Below are 21,367 nucleotides of genomic sequence, written 5' to 3'. Positions count from 1 at the left end.
GTAATTAAAAAAAATTATAGTACTAGTACTTCCGCAGGGCCTGGGAAAATCTAAATTCTTACTACTGTGCTATAATCATGGTATAAAGTTTGAATTACTATACAATGAATACAATCGCAGAACAGCAGAATTTCTCTGCCCCTACTGCACTTTGATAACTTATAGACCTTTCCCCGACCTTTGACCCCCGGAAAATTCTTTCTATACTTTACCATTGCAAAATTTTCGGGGCTATTTTAAGAGTGCTTTCGCGAGTTGGCGCCTGTAAAATGGGGTATATGTTTCAAACCATCATTATGATTCATCGCATACAACAATCTGTTTTTTAAAAATACCGGTAAAGAATTTCATGCTAATCTATCACAGCTATTTCTACATTAATTTTTATTACTGCAATTAAATTGAAACTCCTAGGAAGACAGAGTGATCATTGAATTATCTGATTTATATTTAAGTTTCTGAAACACAACTGAAAACTAACAAATGGAGTTCAAAAACGCGAAAACGAGGTATTGTTTACAACCACGCTTGAAAATCTGTCTGAGTGAGAAAAGTGTCTGAGCGGATGCGAAAAGGGGGCATTGAACGTCACTTTTTGCATCTTGCTGATTGGCCAATGTCTCGAAGTAAACAAGGAAAACGATGCTCGGGGAAAGGTCTATAGTCCGCTATGTGTCGCGTTTCAGCTTTAACTTTGCCATGGTGAATTTGACGTCACATGTAAACATCCAACATTCTGCTTGTGTGTGAGATTGAGAATTACCGCCACCTATTTTGTGGATACCTACAGTACTAAAGCAGATTCAAACAGATTAAAAAGTTACCGTGACTGTTAACTGGGTAAGTTAGATAAATGTCATAACTTAATGGCAATTCAGTAATCAGTTACCGGTAGTAAGATACGAGTAAGTTAATTTCAGAATTACCCTGCATAAATTAAATCAGTACATTGAATACAAATACAACGGTACCGGTACCAAGTTGGATATGATAATTGATTTTTAACTGGCCATGGTACAAAAATGACAACTCATAGTACGGAAATACTAGAAAGCGATAATTTGCGGCAGTGTGGCGCATCGTCAGAATGTGCTAACAAGCGTTAGGAATACTTTCGCCACCGCACCTCCGATTACCCTGCGTGCCGTAAAAGCGCCTAACTTCGGACAGTTCCTAACTTCGGACAAAATTTTTGAACAGCCATATCTTGGCTAAAACGCGCCGTATATTGCTAATTTTAATTATTATAGGTTGCGCTGTTATATCTACATCTATTCTCATCTTTTTTAATGTTGCATAAATATTTTGCCGAAAATTGACTGCCCGGCATTCAACGGCGCAGAGCGTCGCTCCTACTGAAGCTATCATCGTCAAAATACCATCATTCGGTAGAGGGCGACAACAATGTATATAATTTATTTGAGTGATCGCAAGATGTCGTACGAGATTCAAATAAAACCTAAAATTCTGAATTATAAATTCCGTAAGAATATTAAGATTTCACGCAGCGTCAAAAATTACGTCAACCTCACGTAGATTATTTTTCGCTCACTTCCGACACGACGTCACACTGCGTCTCGGAAATGAATTTTGACGCCAGACACAACGGAGCCAATATGACAATTTCCGTTAAGATAAAGACGGCGTACCAATGTAATATTTTTGTATTTTGTTCGGTCATGTATGAATATATGCCAAAATAACATTAATGAAAATACATGTCACACTTAATCGATGACGTTAAAAATCGAATATATAAAACTATGATAATTCCAACGTCCATATGGCACAGTGCACTGACTTAACCATTATTTTATGATTAGTAGTCGAAATGACAGTTATTGAATACGGCCTGGGTGAATTTTATTCACTCGAAATTAAAAATAAATTTGATCTCCAACAAATAAACGGGACCTACATGTTTACAAGATTAAGTTGAATTTTAAATTAAACTTTACAATCGGATTTACCGTGTGTTTGATATAAATTATCATTTATAAAGATAACCGCGCAGAATAAAAAAAAGCTATCCGTCGAGAATATTAATACTTCAAAGACTTCGATAGAAGCCCGTTAAAATACTTCATTGTGGATTGAAACGGTTTGCATCAGATATATTTACGTATGCATTTCCTAATTAAAATGACTAACGTGTTATTATACTCATCTGAAGTTTCGAAAATAACGAACGAAAGATGTAAACATAGGACGACGGAAGTTTCAAATAATGCATTTTCGTCGTGACGTCAATGTTACGTTACGACGACGATCGAGCGTCTTATCTTCACGCAACGACGTGATTACGTCATCCGCATCGGAAGCCTCTTTCTCTCTGTGCGTCGCGGTTACGCAGTGAAGAAAATGACTGTCCGAAGTTAGGGCAGTGAAGGATAACGGTCAGATGGCAAGAAATATCGATTATTTCAATAGTAAAAATAGTCCAATTGAACCGAAATTTGCAGGGAATGTAAAGTACCGCACGAATGTTTTACCGAGCAATTTTGGCACCGTTTGGACAATAAATGGCCGAGTAATTGACGAAAATATAGTAATTTTGTCCGAAGTTAGGCGCTTTTACGGTGGGTTTGCAGGTTCGAATCCCATGCAAGGATGGTTATGTGCGACAAAAGAGGGTGGTTCATGTAACCGCTGGTCGGTTACGGCTTCCTCCACCATCAAGCCCATGCTTCCGAAAACGAATAACTAGCCTAACTGGCTATCTAATCCCATACCCGACATGAACTGGTAATGGGAGGAGAGGTCGTGGCCAGGTCAAAAATAAATTCTTTCATTTGGGCAGGATTTCATGATTATGTAAAAAATTGTTTGGGCCGCCCGATTGCCTCGTGATTAAAACTTTAGACTTCACTGTGTTAGTGTCACAGGTTATACATTTTTAAATCTCATGCCCCCAACCTTACCCAGGCTGTGATAAATTGAGTAGGAAAGGCTGAACCAGAATGATTTTGGTTCTTCCAAATAATAAGTAGCTCCCTAAATATTGTTGGATGTCACTGGCTACTTGTATAGGACCTTGTTCAGAGCAAAAGCTGTGATTAAGCGTCATATAAAAATGTTATATGAGCTGACAGTTACATTCTCCTCAGACGAAATCAAATATCGATGTACAAGAAAGTTTTTCATTGTTTCCAACAATCCTTACCAATCATATTCAATATGTTTCACTTCACCATAATTGCTCATTTTTCATCGAATCAAGGACTGAGTTGTTTAGATTGATATATTATGTTTCAGAACTTGTAAATTTTTAATAAGCATTATCTGCTGTTTAATACATAATCATGGGTTGTGCTGCAAGTAGTTCAGCGACAGTGACAACCACAACAGCTCGTTATCCCGTCGGGCAAACCCATGTTTATACTACACAACAACAACAACAACAGCAACAGTATAATTATTCAACAAATGCCACCACTGTTGTAATCAAGGTAATACTTTTCTTCTAATGGTTCATATTGTTAAACTGTGTAGCCATTTGATTTTTAATCCGAAGTATGTGAAGCAAGATGGCGGACACCGGAACGTAGTATGCGTGCCAGATTAGGGTTAGGCCGTAATTTTATTTGAATTTTTTTCTATTACAAGTTAGGGATATCTGAAAGTTGTATTAAGCAAGCAGCTTTCATTACCAACTTTTATGGCCTAATTCTAACCTGGTTCATATACTGCGCTCCACTGTCCGCCATTTTGGTTCACATACTTCAGGAGCACCGATTATTCGTATATTAGTGGGGGGGATTACTTGAAAAGGTACGATATTTATCCTTTTTTTTGTAGGGAATCCCGAATGCACCCAAGTCTCATAGTAGAAAATCATCATCATCTTCATCTAGTTCAGATTCTGTGGATTTAAATAAGAAGAGGAATGAACTGAAACAGGTTAGTTTTTATTTAGATAATAGGAGAATATTCCGAATGCTATGTTTCCTGCAAATAAGTTTACACTCTACAAACACTTGAACCAGGGGTCTCAAACTCACAGCCCAGGGGCCAATTACGGCCCGCAGTACGATAGTTTGTGGCCCTTGCCCCAGTATGAAAGTTTGATGTTAGTGTGGCCCGGGCCGCAAGTCACTTAATTTAGTTCACACGATCAATGATTAAAACATTTAATATAAGTTATAAGTTCTCGGATTTTTGACGTCACAATCACTAACGCTTAGATTTATATTGATACGTTGTAACCATGTTTTCCATGTGGTGAGACATCTTGGTCCATTGGCAAAATGCTTGATTGAAAAAATAAAAGATTTTGATTTTTAAACTAAGCTTTCATTGTGGAAACCTGATGCGGCCCAGACCCTGCCACTAGTGGCCCATAGGTAAATTGAGTTTTAGAGCCCTGACCTAAACGAACTTGTACAAACAAGCTAACGTGTGTTAATGAGTAGGATGCATATTTGTGTTTATAAGTCTTTATTAATTGCAAAATACATGCAAGGGAAGAATTAAAAGATGTATATTTCAACTTCGGAAAGAAAATGCAATATTGATTAATTCAATATTCAGCAAAATTGCTGTGAATTAATAATAAAAATTTAATTATATTAATTATCACACATGCATATCTGTGTGTGGAAGTTTGCAATATGATAAATATATCAGGGTTTTCTATATGGATATCTCTGTTGAATTTATTACAATTTTGATCAGTGTGAAATTGCTGTGACTTGATATGAAAAAAAAATTAATTATATTATTTGACTTAATGCATTGTTGCCGTAAATTAGACTTAATATACTGTCTATGCATACCTAGGGTATATGGGTATGAATGTAAGCCTACAATTTGAAAATGATATCAAGGTTGTCTATAAACTAAGAGGTTTGCTTGGAATTTATTTCAATTTTGGTTGATGCAAAATTGCTGTGACTTCATATAAAAAGGATTTTAATTATATTATCTCAATTTATGAAAAGCAATGTTTCCCCTTTTTCACTGAATATAACTTCTATTTAATAAAGGTGTTTTGCTGTATTCAATATAATTTATATATCAAAATTTATTTCATAACATATTCTGTTTGAAATCAGTTAGGTCTAATGATGCTTGTTGTATTAGATAGTCTATTATGATTGTATAATTGAGAAAATGAATGCATGAGAAATCTAATGAATTTTGACATTTTTCTGATTGAAGAAATTATGTTTCGAATTTAATGACCACTCTTGCATGCTGTGTCGGCTTGTCTTGATTCAAAATTTATTTCAAAATAATTTCAGGCTTCGGCAATGGCAGCTGCTACTAAGGTAATTTGAAATAGTGTTCTTTTGAGTAGAACATGGATTTTATAGAATTTTTCTTAATGATTCTTTAGCAAACTCTCATGAATATAAGAGAAAGAGAGTTTCATTTATAATTTAAATTAGTACTGGCTGATATGTTTGCTGAATATTGCTTTAAAATTGATCTGAATCCTATGCATTGAATATCAAACTGAAGCTGGCCGGTCATCACTGAGCTTTGCTAGTGATTGCTGCAGAAATAATAATTTTAGTCAGTCCTGTTTCATTTGTAGTAATGTTTATTCATGTCATGAATAAACTTTGTGCTTCTTATAAGGTCCCATTATATGTGAAATTATAATAAATGAGATGCAATTATTAAATAATTATGTACAGGACAGCCATACATAAATCAAGGAATTTATTTAGGCAAAGAGCAACGTTGAGATACGAATTTATTATAGCATTCAGTCTTCACTGAAAAACATTAAGTCCTCAAGTTTATTATCCGGAATATTCGGTTTTATTCATTTTTTGCCTCATACTATATTGAAACCTGGCATTTCAAAATAATATTAAAGTTTAGTAAGAGCAAAACTACCAAACCTATTTCAAGAAAAGAGTATGACCATGAGTGATCATCTTTCAAAATAAATTTTCCAGGAGAAAAAAGTTGTGCTTTCTGTTGACATTTTGCGTCAATATCATTCGCTGTCGATCGTGATTCTACAACTGGAACGCAAGAATGTTGTTCAGAAACTGGAAGAGAAGATGAGACTGAGCATTGAGTTGAAAAACCAAGCCATGCAGCTCAATATTGAGTACAAACAACTTCAGCTAAAAACGTAAGTTCAATAAAACTTAAACTCAATAAAACAGTGTGTGGTATCTAATGTAGCTAAGGAGTAATTTTTTTTCAATCTGAAAATATATATTTAATAATATCAGAGAATATATATAATATGTTATAATAATAAAGCTTATTCATGTGACGATAGGTCAAAATCGAGTCTTCCATATTTGCTTTGCTACTGCTTTGGAATTTTTATAACCAAGCTTTACAGCGCAATACTAGGTACAAACAAATTCAGCTAGAAAACGTATGTTGAATGAAATTTAAAGGGCTTTTGTGTTATCAAATGTAGCCAATAAGCAATTTTATTCAGAGAATATGATATGTTATGAGATGCATATCATCAAAACAATATATGTATGATTGTGTCAAAGTTCAATCAGAATACAGTCCTCCTTATTTGCTTTATACACTTGTTTTATATTTTTTTCATTTGAGTTCCAAGACATTTGAATTGTTAGATTGATTTGGTTGATGTGTTATTGTACATTTAAATAAGTTTTATAACAACTGAGTACTTAGGATCACTGACACGTTATCATTCTTCAAGACGATGGTCTAAAAAAGTAATAATTTTTAAAGCATTCAAAATAGTTTGAAGTGTATTATGTGACCAAAAGCAGAATTAGAAATATATCAAACTATCAAGCGTGAGTGTTAGTAATTTCACCACTTACATTTTATTCTGATTCTTAATAACTTTTAATCATATAATGCGAGTGTGAACTACAATATACCTTTATTTCATTTTGCTGAAAGTTATTAAGTTTAATTTTTGACATCTTATTTGAATCATAAAGGAAGTCTTCCGGCCAATATGAAACACAAATGAAGTTATTCTTTCGTTTACTGTAACTTAAGTTTTGACTTAAATTTTGGAGAAAGTTTTGGAGTTTGAAGTTCCATATAAATAATAATATTTCATCATGTATTATGTACTGCATTTCTGAAGCCCTGTTGGCAACAAAGATGTCAAAGAACTACTGTAGTAAACATTTTTTTGGGGAAGAAGTTGATGGTTATGCAGTAATTATGGTAGGACTAGTCATTGAAGTTTGAAGCTTGAGTTGAGTTATTTTATTTTGATTCAGGATGTATTATGTAAAGGATTGACTATTAGAAAGTATATTTTACACTAGGCTGTAAAAAAATATTACTTATGAGATATAAATCAAAGTTACATACAGTTTCAGATCTTTTAGTTACATATTAAACATCAGTTTTTACTCAGGCGTAATTTGAAAGGAATGTTCAAGACTTTAGCGTGTGTAATTCTATACAGTCAATTTTTTTGAAATCAGGTTTTCAGGATTGGAAAATGCTATTGAGAAAAAGAAAGCTGCATTGAAGCACGGAAGACGACCCACACTAGGGTAAGAGGCAGGAAGGGTAGGAAGTTTGAGGAATTTTATTTTCATATATCATGATATATCATTTTCGAAGTCCAGAATTGGGGACATATTTCTCTATTATTGAGTCAACAATACCAATTGAAAAAGTTATCATATTCTTCCACCTCGGGATAAATAGGAAAATCAAATGTTAGTTAATAACCGATTAAAGATTCTGGTTTCAGCTTCCACGATCATCATCTTAATAAATTGAATAGATATTATCAAGCTGGAAAGATTTAAGTCTCTCCAAATACATATGGCATACAAGTATCAGTTGCTCCTGCATTTATATAACATTTTTCAGAGCGATGGAACCCTATTACAAAATCAGTCGCCCTAGAAAACCAGATGTGTCAAACCATAACTGTAAGGGTTTATGCGCTTGGATAGTATGTACAGAGTGCACTTTGAATTGAAGAACATTTGAAAATAAAGCATTGTTAATAACATGTGACATGAAAATTAACCTGCCTCCACCATTCTTTGCTCATAATTGTCTGAATCAATAGGAATTATGATATCACAAAGCTTTTGTTTGCCTGATCTATTGTAAGTATGATTCTATTGTTTGATTGTTGGCTGAAGGTGTCTGGTATCATGGAAACAAGTAAATAATTATTTTCTCTATGGATTGTTGTGAAGAATGTTTGATTTTACATAGAAAGTGATGTGTGTGATCATTTGTTTTTCCTTGTTTGTTTTAGTGTCGCCTTGGTTTTTTCTATCTATTTATATCAGCCGTCATCAAGTTTAGAGGCCTTTGCTACTTTCTAAAAGTGCAAGTACTCACAAAAGTGCTCATGAATTTGTTTGAATGCTATCAGTGTGAATATGACAGAATGTAGTTTCTTCTTTCCATCATGTCCATGCATCTGTCAAATGCAAAATTGAGATGGCCCAATTTTCGACTATGTTATTCATAATTTATTTTGAAGAATCGATTGTTTTGCACAAAATTAAAAAGAGACTCTTGGGATTGAGCGAAACCTTGTATGGGGTGTTTTCACTCGCAACCGCAAAAAACAAAACAAAAACTAAACTATTAACATTACAAGGGAGAAGAGGCACGAACATAGTTCGGATTGTTACTGTTTATTATTATAATTAAAAATTTTTTTGTCTAGGTTGTCCTTATATTTGATAATTTTACTTCTCAGGTCTCGCATCTCACAGGTTAAAGTGCAAAACAAAAGTAACAATTTCCATACCAAGCAAAAAGATTTTTCTGAGATATTTGCTACAATTAATTACACACAATAAAATGAATTTTGTTGGATTGTATCATGCAATAGATTTCATAAATATTGCCCTATAGTTCTGCCTTTGCCAAACATTAGCAAAGTATGTCCATGATCAATAACTTTTTCTTTCTTTATCTTTTAAATTCTTACAAATATTGTCCTAATATTGTAATACTAGATAAAAAACACTATTCAAATAGTAAGAAACAAGATGACACTTTTGTTTGAGATTTTGTTCAAGGTGCAGCTCAATATTTTTTAACAAAGGTGTGTATGATATTTGTCCACTTTGGCCCTCATTTTTAATTTAGTTTGCAGAATACCATATTGTTAGGGAACTATGTGTTTGTTCTATCTATACTGCGCCAAAAGTTAAAGAACTTGGGTTCATTTCAAATGCCATGGTCAATATCTCACCCAGTGTCATTGGAATAGTGTAGGAAATGACGCACAGAAAAGGGTACTCCTGTAGTATGTGAACCAAGTTGGCGGACACCGAAACGTAGTATGTGTACCAGGTTAGGGTTAGGCCATAATTTTATTCCGATTTTGCTTATTTTAGTTCTAGTTCGTGGACTAGGCAAGTAACTCACGTAGTATATGTACCTGAAATTATGACCTAACCCTAACCTGTTACACATACTATGTTCCGGTGTTCGCCATCTTGGTTCACATACTACCCAGTACCCAGAAGAGATTACAATCTTTACTAGGTGTTAGCTCACCTTGTAGCTTGTGTAAAGCCTTGTATTTCCTTTTTTTTTTGAGGGAAGGTGTCGATTTCATGGTGAAATTTTTTTACCTATGATGAAAAATTTCTTCATACTTTCATTCAAGCTCTTTAGGAAATCTTTTTTCCTGCCTTTTTCTTTTCCTTAGAATCAGAATTTATTCAACACAAGTGGATATTCACTATATTACAAACTTCCGTAGGCATAACATTCTCACAAGTCACAACCAATGTGTTAGAAATAATAGCTGTTTCCTAATCTTTTCTTACAGGCAGAAAGAACTTCGTGATGTTCAAAACCTTGAATCTCTTGCTAAAGCACAAAACATGCTGGATTATTTCCAGTCTCAAGTACAATTTGATTCTCAGATGTCCAAAGAACAAGAGGTCAGTGTTCACTCAGCAATATAATGCTTTCCAGATAATTCATTGATATCTTATTACGGGGATTTGCTCCAAGTAAGGTCACATGAACTAACTCAAAAGTGATGGAAACTCTTTTTGAAGAAAGTTCATAACTATCAGTTACATGGCAGGACCTACTGAGCAGTGATTCAAAATAGGATAACCAAGAACATATTCTTAGTAGTAGTAAATGAGAGTGCTGATAAGTCAGTTTCGGCCAATCCGATTTACATACAGGAAATTTAGTGACCTCGAGTCATTTCTGATCTTGGGATTTAAATTATTAACTTGCTACTGAATTTAAGCAATATTTTATTAATGAAATGACTCTTCAGAATTACAAATCTCAAAAATTTTCCTCTGAAGCTCCAACATGGATTCGTTGCATTGTGGCAATAATTTCTTAATAAGTGGTGAACATGTACCAGCAGGATAATATTATCTCAAAGTTAGGAACAATAACTTATTCTGGGTGGTATTCCGCAACGAGCTATACTGTAGGAATATGGTTACCCCACGCAGGTTTACAAACTGTCAGGTTAATTTTATGTGTGAGAGCATTACTGAACTCCTCATCGCCGCAGGATAATTCTCGTAACTGATGGTCGGTTACAACTTACTTATCATCAGGTACATGTGTCTGTAACAAAACAGGTTAAATTTTCCCATACCCAACATTGACTTGACAGGAAACCGGTTTTCCCGCTTTCCTCTCCACAGGACAAATATGAAACTCCTATTTCAAACTATGGAATATTTTTATGTTCAAGATATTTCATTTTTTTCATTAGGAATACATTCAAGCTAAGACAGAGATGGAAGATTGTTACAAGAGACTCTTGGCATTACAAATCAGACAATCCAAGATGGAATCTGAGATCAAGGAATTACAAGTTGATCATACTGAACTTAACAAGCATTACAAAGAACAGGATGACATTCTGGGTATGTTGCACATCCAGCTATTGGTCTTGTTAGGTTTAGATGTTTGACCCGGTAGCAGCTTTGAACTTGAAAGAAACTTACATTTCAAAATTAGTAACTTTCACATATTAGTGGGTCCTATTAGTCCAGGGGTGGGTAAGGTTTTTATACCGGGGGCCAAAAATGTTGCCCACCTAGACTGGGGGGCCATCTAAGTGTGGCATAAAAAGTTAATTTTAGGAACAATAATAACAACAACAATATTTGAAGTGTTACAAAAGCAACGGTGGAAAACAATAAGCCTCGTGCCAAAACTAAATTTAATTACAATCTCAATGAATTCTTTAGTTAAAATATTAAATGTTGATTTAAGTTGGTCTGTGGACTGTAGTTTGCTCATGTCAATTCTAGTCCTTCTGTAAATTTTTTTCGGAATGAAATACATGTAAAAAAAATTTTGTTGAAAATAAAAATTATTTTATAATTTTTTTCATTAATAGCCTATGTAATTAAGGCTTGGGGGTCGAGTTAGTTACTGTATATACAGTACATATACAGTATTTGTAGATGTCTAATTTGAAGTAGATGAGAACTCTCGAGGTATATCCAGCAATTCAATTTCTAAGTATCAAGTTGGCAGTAACAGCTAGCTGAAAACATGGGCTTTCAAGAGTTCCAAAAAGCGTCTCAAAATGCGAAAAATTGCAGAGTATGAATCTATGATACAGAAAAATGCGATTTTTACATTTCAGAAGGTTTCGAAATTCTTTACATGAAATACTGTTCTGAATAGTTCAAGTTTTCTCTGTTGACTTGCTGCTTAAAAATTTTTGGTTTTGAAAACCTACGGTAATTCTATACGACATAAAGTATATTTGGTATTTTTCAAAAACATAGAATCAATATTTGGTGGATCTTATGGAAGTGAGTTAGAAGAGAAATTGGAAGCCGATCTAGATAAAGAACAAGATAGAAAACAAAGAATTCAGGCTTCAATGAACTCATGGAGTAACGCCCAGGTACAACAAATATTCTGTTGTTCGTAATTTTTGATAACAAATTAATTAAATAGGCATTAGTAGGTTTTCATATGATAATCCAACACTCCTTGTTACTGAGTACCTAGTTCTTGGAAAGTAGTTTTCAAAACATACAGTAAACTTAATGATTAACTTTGCAAATGTTTTCTATAATTTAATCATTTTCCACAGCAGTTAAACTTCACGAATGATTGTGTGGCTGGTTTTGTAAACGGAACTAAACCAGATGTAATGTTGGCATTATAGGTTACAGATTTCTGCCCCGTGCTCTGCCTAGGTTTAATATATTAGGTAGACTTAGTCCTTAGTGGTACCTTAGTGTCATTGCATTAGTGACTCTTTTTACAGTGAGATTGGAGCAATTGCTATATTACAAACCCGATTAGTTTATACATTTATAAATACTCAACTTGAGTAACATTTGCACATACTGAAACCATATGCATTAAATTTTACTTTTAAGTAATACTTTCTGAATGCATTTAAAGCCCATATTGAGTTTGAATTACATGGTGTAGTTGACACCTTCAAGCTTGGAACTGATTGAGAAATGGTAAGGTTATCAAACATCATCACAGTGCTTTCGGTGAGGATGACAAACTCATTATTTATCTGTCTTGATAGAGTTCGCCCTATGATTTGCTTCTTTTAATAGGGCAAGCTCCTGTGTTCCGTGTTCTGTTCCAGAATATCTTATTATAGTGGTTCCCAACCAGGAGCCTCCAAGGGGGCCACAGAGCAGTTTAAGCGGCCCCAATGCTAGATGCAAAACTGATTTTGCATTTCCATTTACAACTACCTTAGTTTCATTTCTTGATAAGGTTCACCCTTGTTGTTGAGCATGAATTGTTTAAACATAATGGGATTTGGAATCTATCAATCAAAAAGCACTATAAATACCAATGGAATTATAAAAGAGAATATCGGTCAGAGACCGAAGACTTATCGATCGAAAGTTAGGGGATCCCCCAAAACAGCGCTCTTACTCTATAGTGACACCCTGTGTCCCATCACTAATTAATTAATAACTCGCTAATTATACGACATAATTCATCTAAAATCAATAGGCTTCTGGTCCGACATATGATGAATGCACATGCAAAATCTGGAGCAGATTCAATCTCGCTTTCGTGAGATATCGCGTGCATCTAACAGACAGACAGACAAATACCTATCAACATACTTACCGATTGAAATCGACAAGTAACAAGGGGGCCACAAGCCCTGAAAGGTTGGGAACCACTGTCTTATTAATCTATATTCAAATCTATGCTGGTCTTATCCTCACCAATCCACACTTTTTGATTCAAACCTACAATATATAAAACGCTCATGTTTCATTTCAGATCTACGTGCAAAGTGCTACAAATCAACTTAATTACGCATATGCAAGATGGCAGAGTATACTGAGGATTCCCAACAACTCTGCAGGGTGAGAAATTAGTCATAGGTCAATTCATAGTGGGGAGAAACCATAATATATAGATTGTGTAACATGGGACCTCAAGGTTGCATTATACTGGAAAGATAAAAAAAAACTCGAGCCTGACACCTTACATTAAACGCTGGTCTTGGGCAAACTAATACCCTCTCACATAGCAGCTTGTCCAAGGTCTTCTTCAAGGTGGCACTTCCAGTAGCCTTAAGAACACTTTTCGATACACCAAGCATTGTGTTAAGGAAATGGTAATGTCTATGTTGAAATATCATTTTGAACTTAAAGAAGGTGTGTGTGCAGTAAGACTTAGAATAATTCCATGAGTTTTTTATAAATATATATCTGTTCAAATATTTATGGAGTTTTGCTATCTATTGTTTATATGAATGTGTTTGTGAATTTTTAGACACAAGATGCTACGTGTTCAAATTGCAGCAGAAACTCGAAGTTATTTGATAGCTGCGTCGCAGAATCTTTCGAATTCACAGAGATTGCTGAGTAAAGTCAAGTTTCCATATTGTGACAGGAATGAGGTAAATTAATAGTCTGGAGCTTTTACAGTTCAAATTTGAAAACTCTATCCTCTCAAGAGTTTTGGTTAAAATTAAGAATATACCTGAAAGCATTTTAACAGTTTCTGTAACTACATGCATCAGTGAGTAGGAGGATAGGATAGGATTTACATATTTATCCTGTGGGAGTGGAAAGGAGATAAGACGGCTTAATCATATGGCGAACAACGGCCTCTCGTTCGGTTACCATTCCATGTCAGGTGCCGTGGCGAGTCCTAACGCTTAGCACGATGAGCCACATCGCAGCGCCAACGCCTATAACTGATAAGATCTAAATGGTGCAGTGTATGTTTTGTCAAACTTTTTGAATATTCAATATCTGTTCTTCAGTCAGTGCACAGTGATCGGCCATATGCCGCAGCCAAACCAAAGTAGGTGATGTCACACTTCTCAGGAATAGACTTTTTATGATCTTCTGTGATTATGGACTAGGGGCCATATTTTTGTCCAGGATTAAGTTATACCTGTTTTAGTTTAGATTTTAGGTAGCGCCCATGTCAATTTTCAGGATTGGTTATTGGAACCTAACTATTACAAATGAGACATTTTTTCAAACCATTTTTTTATTCATTTTTTTGAAGTGACATAGGCTAAGTCACTTCTGCTGTTGCAATTTAGTACAAATAGAAATATGTGAGCTACACATTGGAAAACAATCTTGGGTCCATGGCTAATTCATCAACATAAAATCTTTCTATCAATCATAAATTATTATTTTCCAATGTTTTGATCATTTACTAATGACTCTGTGGTTGACGCACAGTTCTTGTAGCATTTGGGCAATTTGCCATCGCTGATTATTGATTGTATACCAAAGAGTTGGAAGTCTGTGCTGTCTGTATACTATATAGTCGGAAGCACCCTGTCTGTGCTATATAAAATTTATTAGTGCTTAATCTTGGATGAATACCTTGTTAATCCAATTATTATTATTTTTGCTATTAACCTGTTCTCCTTCAGTTTAAGTTTATTATTTGAAATTATCAATATATTTTTGGACCTTGTTTTACTCTGATGAATTTATTTTATCAAACCTTCTAGGTTGCAACATTGAACAAAGCCATCACTTATATATTCATTGATGTGCAAGACAATTCACGACATAGTCACGCAGGAAATGTGTACAGGACAACCAGAGATAGAAGCCATGTTCTTGGCCAATGGATCAACAAAGTGAGTTGAGAACAACTTTGGATTATTATTTTGTTTTCTTGATGTTTTAGTGAACTCATAAGCGCTGCAAAAATCAAGTCTACAGCCCATCGGAAAGGTAATCTTCGGGACATGGGTTTTTTTTACGAGAGTTTTCTCAAGATAAATGTCACCCACATTTACTCGGAAGTAAATGGGAATCATATCTGAGCAAAGTTATGGACAGTATTTAAGTGACAAGAACTTATTACTTAAATTATACAAGATTATAGTAGCGCATTAGACAATAGTAAATTCTTGTTGTAGTGAGATTCGAAGTAGTCCAAGTCAATAGGATCAAAGAAACAGCGGTACTCCTGAAGTATGCGCACCAAGATGTCGCACAACCTGAACCCTAACCTGGTACACAGCCTGAGTTCAGGTTGTGCGCCATCTTGGTGTGCATACTTCAGGAGGTCCGAAACAGCAATGAGGTAGTGCATTCCACACAACTGATGTTCCTCTTTGGCTATAATTAGTTTTCTAATTATAAGCAGTTTTGACTTAAAGAAAACAGAACAAAACTCCAAGAAATTGCCGAGAGCAACAAAGACTATATATATTTTTGGTGGTGTATTAGATACGAGTAAATGCTAGTTGACATGAGATTTGTAGCAGTCAATATGGTCGGGAAAATAGCTGTGGTGGTGAATTCAACATATGTTCTTTCTCAGCAATTGTTTGATGTCTATGTTTACAAGCAGTATTGCCGGGCATTTTCAGGAAACTAGCCCAAGAAGTATATAAGATTGTAGTTTTGCTTTCAAATTTGATGTCTATGATTACAAGCAGTATTGGCCGGCATTCTCAGGAAACTAGCCCAAAAAGTATATAAGATTGTGGTTTTGCCTTCAAATTTCTTCTCCATGACTGATTTACATTTTTAATCACATTTCCTTCCACAAGTTTCTGAAAAATACAAAATACATTTGTACAAAGACAAAAAAAGGTTAAATAATAGGAATATTGAGATGTACACTGTTGAAATAGGAATGATCTGTTCAATTTTAAAAAGTGATGCATGTTTAAAATATTTTTACTATATTGTGCTGTTCAGAGTTTTCAATTCTGAATCATTTGCAATTTTGTTTGTCAGGATAAATTTTGTCTCAAAACTAACCAATTATAATGCTATTTTAAATTCAAAAAATAATGTCGAAATGTTTTGAACACTTGTGATATGCTTTAGTATTATTGTCTGGTATTTTACAATATTACCTTATCTTGGTTATTCATGACATACGAATTATTAGGAAATTTTAGTGGAATTATTGATAACACAAAAAAGATAAACTACTGATATCTATTTCCACTAAGGACTGAGAATTAACACAAAGTTTGTATTTATATTTGCTATTTTAGGTTTTGACTACCGGAATACAAGGAGACTTGTCAAACTCGCGTACTAGATGTGCTGATCTCCAATCTCAGCTAAGAGTGGAAAGGACTCGACTAATGAAAGAGAAAATTGAAGAAGAGACTGGAGAGACAATCACTTGGGAAGAACCCACAGCTGGTGAGATTTTTTTTCTGGAGATAATTAATTGGATTTAAAAAACTATTCAATATGAACATACTCACAGATATAAAGTAATGTAATTATTCTAGTTGATTACTTTGTGCGAGAGCATAACTGATAGCAGATTAGGAGGCTTTTTTTTTCACATTTCCTTCATCTCTCCTCACACATCTTTCGGCGCTCCGGAAGTATTCATACCAAGATGACGCACAACCTGAACAACCCTAACTTGGTACACACACTATGTTCAGGTTGTGCGCCATCTTGGTACGAAAATGACGCAAAACCTGAACAACCCTGACCTGGTACACATACTATGTTCAGGTTGTGTGCCATCTTGGTATGAATATGACACACAACCTGAACAACCCTGACCTGGTACACACACTATGTTCAGGTTGTGCGCCATCTTGGTAAGAATACTTCGGGAGCACCCATCTTTCACTCTGAACAATGCTCTGCACAAGCCTCCTCTGATAAAATATTTTGGGTCGAATCTTTTTTATTCTGTATTGCCTACACAATTCAGTATAAGCCTGGTGAGATGCTGGGCATGGGATTTGAACCTGAGAATTTCAATCTGCAAACATATTCAAAGTCCGTCTCTTCCAACACTAGGCCAGGGCTACTCAACTGGCAGACCGCGGTCCGAATTTGGACCTTCCGAGTATTTGATTCAGACCGAACCTAATTCTTTATTTTGGGTCATTAGCCACACTTTACAAGTTTCATTTCATAAAATGACTTTTATTGTTTTGAATATATATGAAAATAACTATAATCTTGATTAGCTGATAATCATTAGCCGGTCGAGGAAGTGCGCGTTTAAGGATGCTGAAATAAAATTTCTGGAAACACCGGACCCAAATAATTTTTGGTTGTTTGTAAGTTTTGTATGGGGATTTTCAGTAAAAATAGTTGAGTAGCCCTGCATTAGACTATCAGCAACTATTAGCTATCTGTCTTTTGATAAATACGAAAATCTCTTTCTAATCATTTAACCTTGATTAAATGAAATAAAAATCAGATTCTGGGATTGAAAGTGATGACGCAGAACCATCGGATGTCGCTGCAGAGGCAGAAAATATTCCAGAATCCCAGGATCTTGACAAACAGATCAAAGAAGCACAAGAGGAAAGTGCGGAAGGGGAGGTAAGTCACTGATGATGGTATACAATTTAGTGTTCTGTGAAAACTTCAGGAAATGCTGAATAGGGATAAGCGTGGCGCGAACAGAAATTTGAACTTGTTTTTCAATTGTTTTGTCAAATCAATAACTAATGCTGTTGTTTCTAATTCTAACATGAACATCAGATGTGCTGGAGTTTATTGTGATCATCCAATAATAGCCAATATAATTTATTCTGAAGCCAGTATGCCTGAGCATTTTTAAAAAGAATAGCAATCTGTAATTTTTCAGTATAATACAAGGATGACCCCCAAAACAAAACCCATAAATTTTGTAATTGCTCGTATGGAAATGAAGCTCAATTTATTTAACTTTTCAACTTCTGTTTGCGTATGATTGTAACCAAATGTTTTAGTAATCTGGGACAATCTGTACGAAAGTTATGTTTTCTCTCTAGAATTCGTTCCAAATAATCCCCTGGGTTTTGTTTTGGGTCACCTCGAACTTATTTTTTGGAAATATTTTATGCTCCAAGTTAACTGTATTCTATAATAACAAACTATTGTTATACAGGCTAATGAAACAGCTTCAGTTGAAGATGACAAACCTATGGCGCTACCTTTGGATGAATTGGCACCTTCGCCTAAAGAAGACGAACTTTTTGGTGAGGTCACTTATTGAATTTGGTTTAGTAATTGAATGGTTTGATGGTTTCTGTTTATTGGTATTGTTTTATTTGAATTTAATAACTAACATAATGTTTTTAAACAATGTAGCAATACAGTTATTAAAAATTGGTACAACGGTACATGAATGGTGGAAGCTGTTAAGAGTTAAATGGTCCAGCTATTGACTTTAAGAAGTCCAGCATCACAATGAGCATGTTTTTAATATCAAGTGCATTCAGACAAAAAGACAACTGTTGGGTTTAAAGAATATTAGACCAGATAACGATTCTTGTTTATATTAACTTTTCATTATTTTTACTCAGGAAACCTTGAGGTAGTGATGGCAGAATATGACAAACAACGAGAAGAATATTCAAAGGAGATGGAAGCAAACAGAGCCCGACAACATGCAGATTTCCAAATGAAATTAAAAGCAAGAAGATCGAGGAAAAGAAGGATGATGGCTCAGGAACAGGAATTGAATGTATGTATTTGTTTTCATCTGGGAAGGTCATAAGCTCAAGATCAATTTTGGGCGCTCCAGAAGTATGTGCACCAAGATGGCGCACAACCTGATAACCCTAACTTGGTTAACATACTAAGTTCAGGTTGTGCGCCATCTTGGTGCATGGCACTCAATTTTGAGATCTAGGGCCAGGCCCTTCCTTTAAATATTTAACAGATGTAGTAAGACGCCATTTGCCTTTCAATTTGGCATATGATGTACCTCATTTATTACAAAAAAGTTTTTCAAACAGCAAAAGATGTTGTCAGAAGTAATATAATTTTGTCTTGGTTTCCCATTTTTCTTTTGTCTATTGAGGGCATTTGAATTAAGGAGATAAAGAGCTCAACATATGATTTTGATTTTTAAACTCCTTTAAGTTTATGAAAATCCTGGTGAATACACAGACAATGATTAAATACCAACATACAGAGTAGGCTACCTCCTTCTATGTAATATTTTCAAATTCTTCAAAATTTTTACATTCATCCTTTTACCTTGCCTCCATAAAGTGAATGATACTTTCATGCAAAATATTGCCAAATTACTAAAATGTCCTTGTTTGAGTCTGAATGTCTTGAAAATGGATACAATACTTCCTGTGTATTTTGAGGGTAAATTTAGAACAGGGGTTGCGACCCCAAATTGGGTCAGAATGATAAGTAGGTAGAGTCGCAAACAGGTCATGGGGTCGGTGGGGTCGCTGAGGTATGGTCGAGGATGAATGTACACAAAACATCTGAAATTTGACGAACCATCTTAAATTTAGCAGTTTGTACCATGACTTACTGTAAAACAGGCCCATAGGCATCGCTCTATGCTTATGCTATAGAAAATTTAGGTGATTAATGTGACATCACTGTTGGTTTTAGCTTATTTTACTTAATACCACCACATGACCAATCTAAAAAGTCTAGTGAAAGAAGCTTAAACTTTCATGAAAAATATATATATTGACCTGGGGTCGCACTAGACACTTGAAAGTTGTCTTTGGGATCGTCCTGAAAAAAGCATGGGAACCCCTGATTTAGAATATCACCAAATACGTAGTTCACTTATCAGTGGCATACCTAGCGAATGGAACAATTTCTGAAAGAGAATCGACAGGCTATCAACACTGACAATTCATAACACACTTCGAATATTTTTAATTTTATGAATATTTTAAAATATTTTACTTTCATATTACAGGAATTGGCTCAAAAAGAGAAGGCAACTGCTTCAATTGAAGTTCCTCAAGATGCTTAAATATACACACATTGTCCATGATCAATTTTATAATTTGTACAGAAACTCACTGTAGCAGTTTATTTGTGATGCCTTTAACCACTGTTAATTAAACCTGATTGCACTTTTTGGTTAAAAGATAGTTTTTAAGATGTTCCAGTGTTAGATAGCTGTTGGGAAATTTATTAAGAGTGTTTTATTAACTTGTATTTCTATCTCATTCATTCGAGAAAAGAATACTGAATTATTGGTACACACATGCATTGTATTATGATTTTGGCATAGTATTTGATGTGTAATTAGAGCTTTTTATTACTGTGTTTTTTCAATGTTAAATTTAAAAAAATTATTAAGTTTATGCATAGAAATATTACTTTACCACTGCATTCATGAAGTTAGTAGCTGAGGTGCCTTTATGGTGATTTTGTAGCAATTTTATTAAACCTATTGTTCACAGTCTTCCATGGCTATCTATCATTTTTGTCTTCCCTTGGAATTTTATATAATACCATCTCTGTCAATGTATACTACGATTTTTTGGTTACCTTTGTTTATGTTATGTTTTGCAATTCTTTTTGTCCCCATACATGCTCGGCACGTCTTCAAATGGAACATAGTACATAAATATAGGAACTTTTTTGTCATGCATATATCTTAATGCATAGTGCTTAATTATGAGGAAATAAATTATTGTAACTGCTTTGAATATCTTCCATTTGGGTTTCTACTTTAATGCAACTTTATTTGGGTTCCTGGCCTATGGTCATATCCATGCTCCATGAAATAACCATTTTTTCTACTTTGTTCCATGTTCGCATGCGTTGTAATTTCATTTTTATGGTGGATTCAAATAAAATCCCATTTTGATTTAGCGAGTACAGATTTGTGGAGTGTCATAATCTCGTGCATTCCACTCGAATATCTTGGCACGAAAAACAGTTATTCTGGAGCTTAACATTATCTCCCCTCCACAACAGCATGTCTTAAAGTATATGTTACAGGTTTTTGGATAATTCAATGTTTCCAAGTGTAGTCGGGAAACATTGTTTTGAAGCAAAGATGTATCTACATCATATCTCATTCTTTTTTAAAATCAGTTATGAAAATGGGACTGGTAGACCCAAGTTTCATCTTTTCCTATGCATGTATGTTATAACAGTGACTGACAATCTGTGTTTGTATTATTTTGTAGTTTAATTCGATGCACTGTGTAGATATAGAAAGAAATATATATGTCTAGTTGAAGCAAGCTGGTTTTTTGTATGGTCAGTTTTTTTTTTAGTTT

At 34.6% G+C, this 21,367-nt stretch overlaps 1 protein-coding gene across 2 annotated transcripts; it reads left to right on the top strand.

Annotated features, from left to right (window-relative positions):
- Window positions 1-817: 817 nt before the first annotated feature.
- LOC120345080 (uncharacterized) lies at window positions 818-21,332 on the top strand. Of its 2 annotated transcripts, XM_039414469.2 has the most exons (16): window positions 818-840; window positions 3,256-3,449; window positions 3,799-3,900; window positions 5,244-5,270; window positions 5,910-6,091; window positions 9,737-9,851; window positions 10,661-10,814; window positions 11,691-11,812; window positions 13,180-13,265; window positions 13,678-13,804; window positions 14,885-15,016; window positions 16,397-16,550; window positions 17,581-17,705; window positions 18,256-18,346; window positions 18,674-18,834; window positions 20,047-21,332. In XM_039414469.2, the coding sequence occupies exons 2-16, from the start codon at window positions 3,303-3,305 to the stop codon at window positions 20,101-20,103; spliced, it is 1,782 nt and encodes a 593-aa protein (XP_039270403.2). In that variant the 5' UTR covers window positions 818-840; window positions 3,256-3,302; the 3' UTR covers window positions 20,104-21,332. The 2 variants fall into 2 exon arrangements, with proteins under 2 accessions (XP_039270403.2, XP_039270404.2); XM_039414470.2 differs by lacking the exon at window positions 5,244-5,270.
- The last annotated feature ends 35 nt before the right edge of the window (window positions 21,333-21,367 follow it).

Source organism: Styela clava, chromosome 5 (assembly GCF_964204865.1).
Source record: "Styela clava chromosome 5, kaStyClav1.hap1.2, whole genome shotgun sequence".
Lineage (NCBI taxonomy): Eukaryota > Metazoa > Chordata > Ascidiacea > Stolidobranchia > Styelidae > Styela > Styela clava.
The sequence above is the reverse complement of the archived record's forward strand: the minus strand, read 5'-3'. Positions and strand labels throughout refer to the sequence as shown.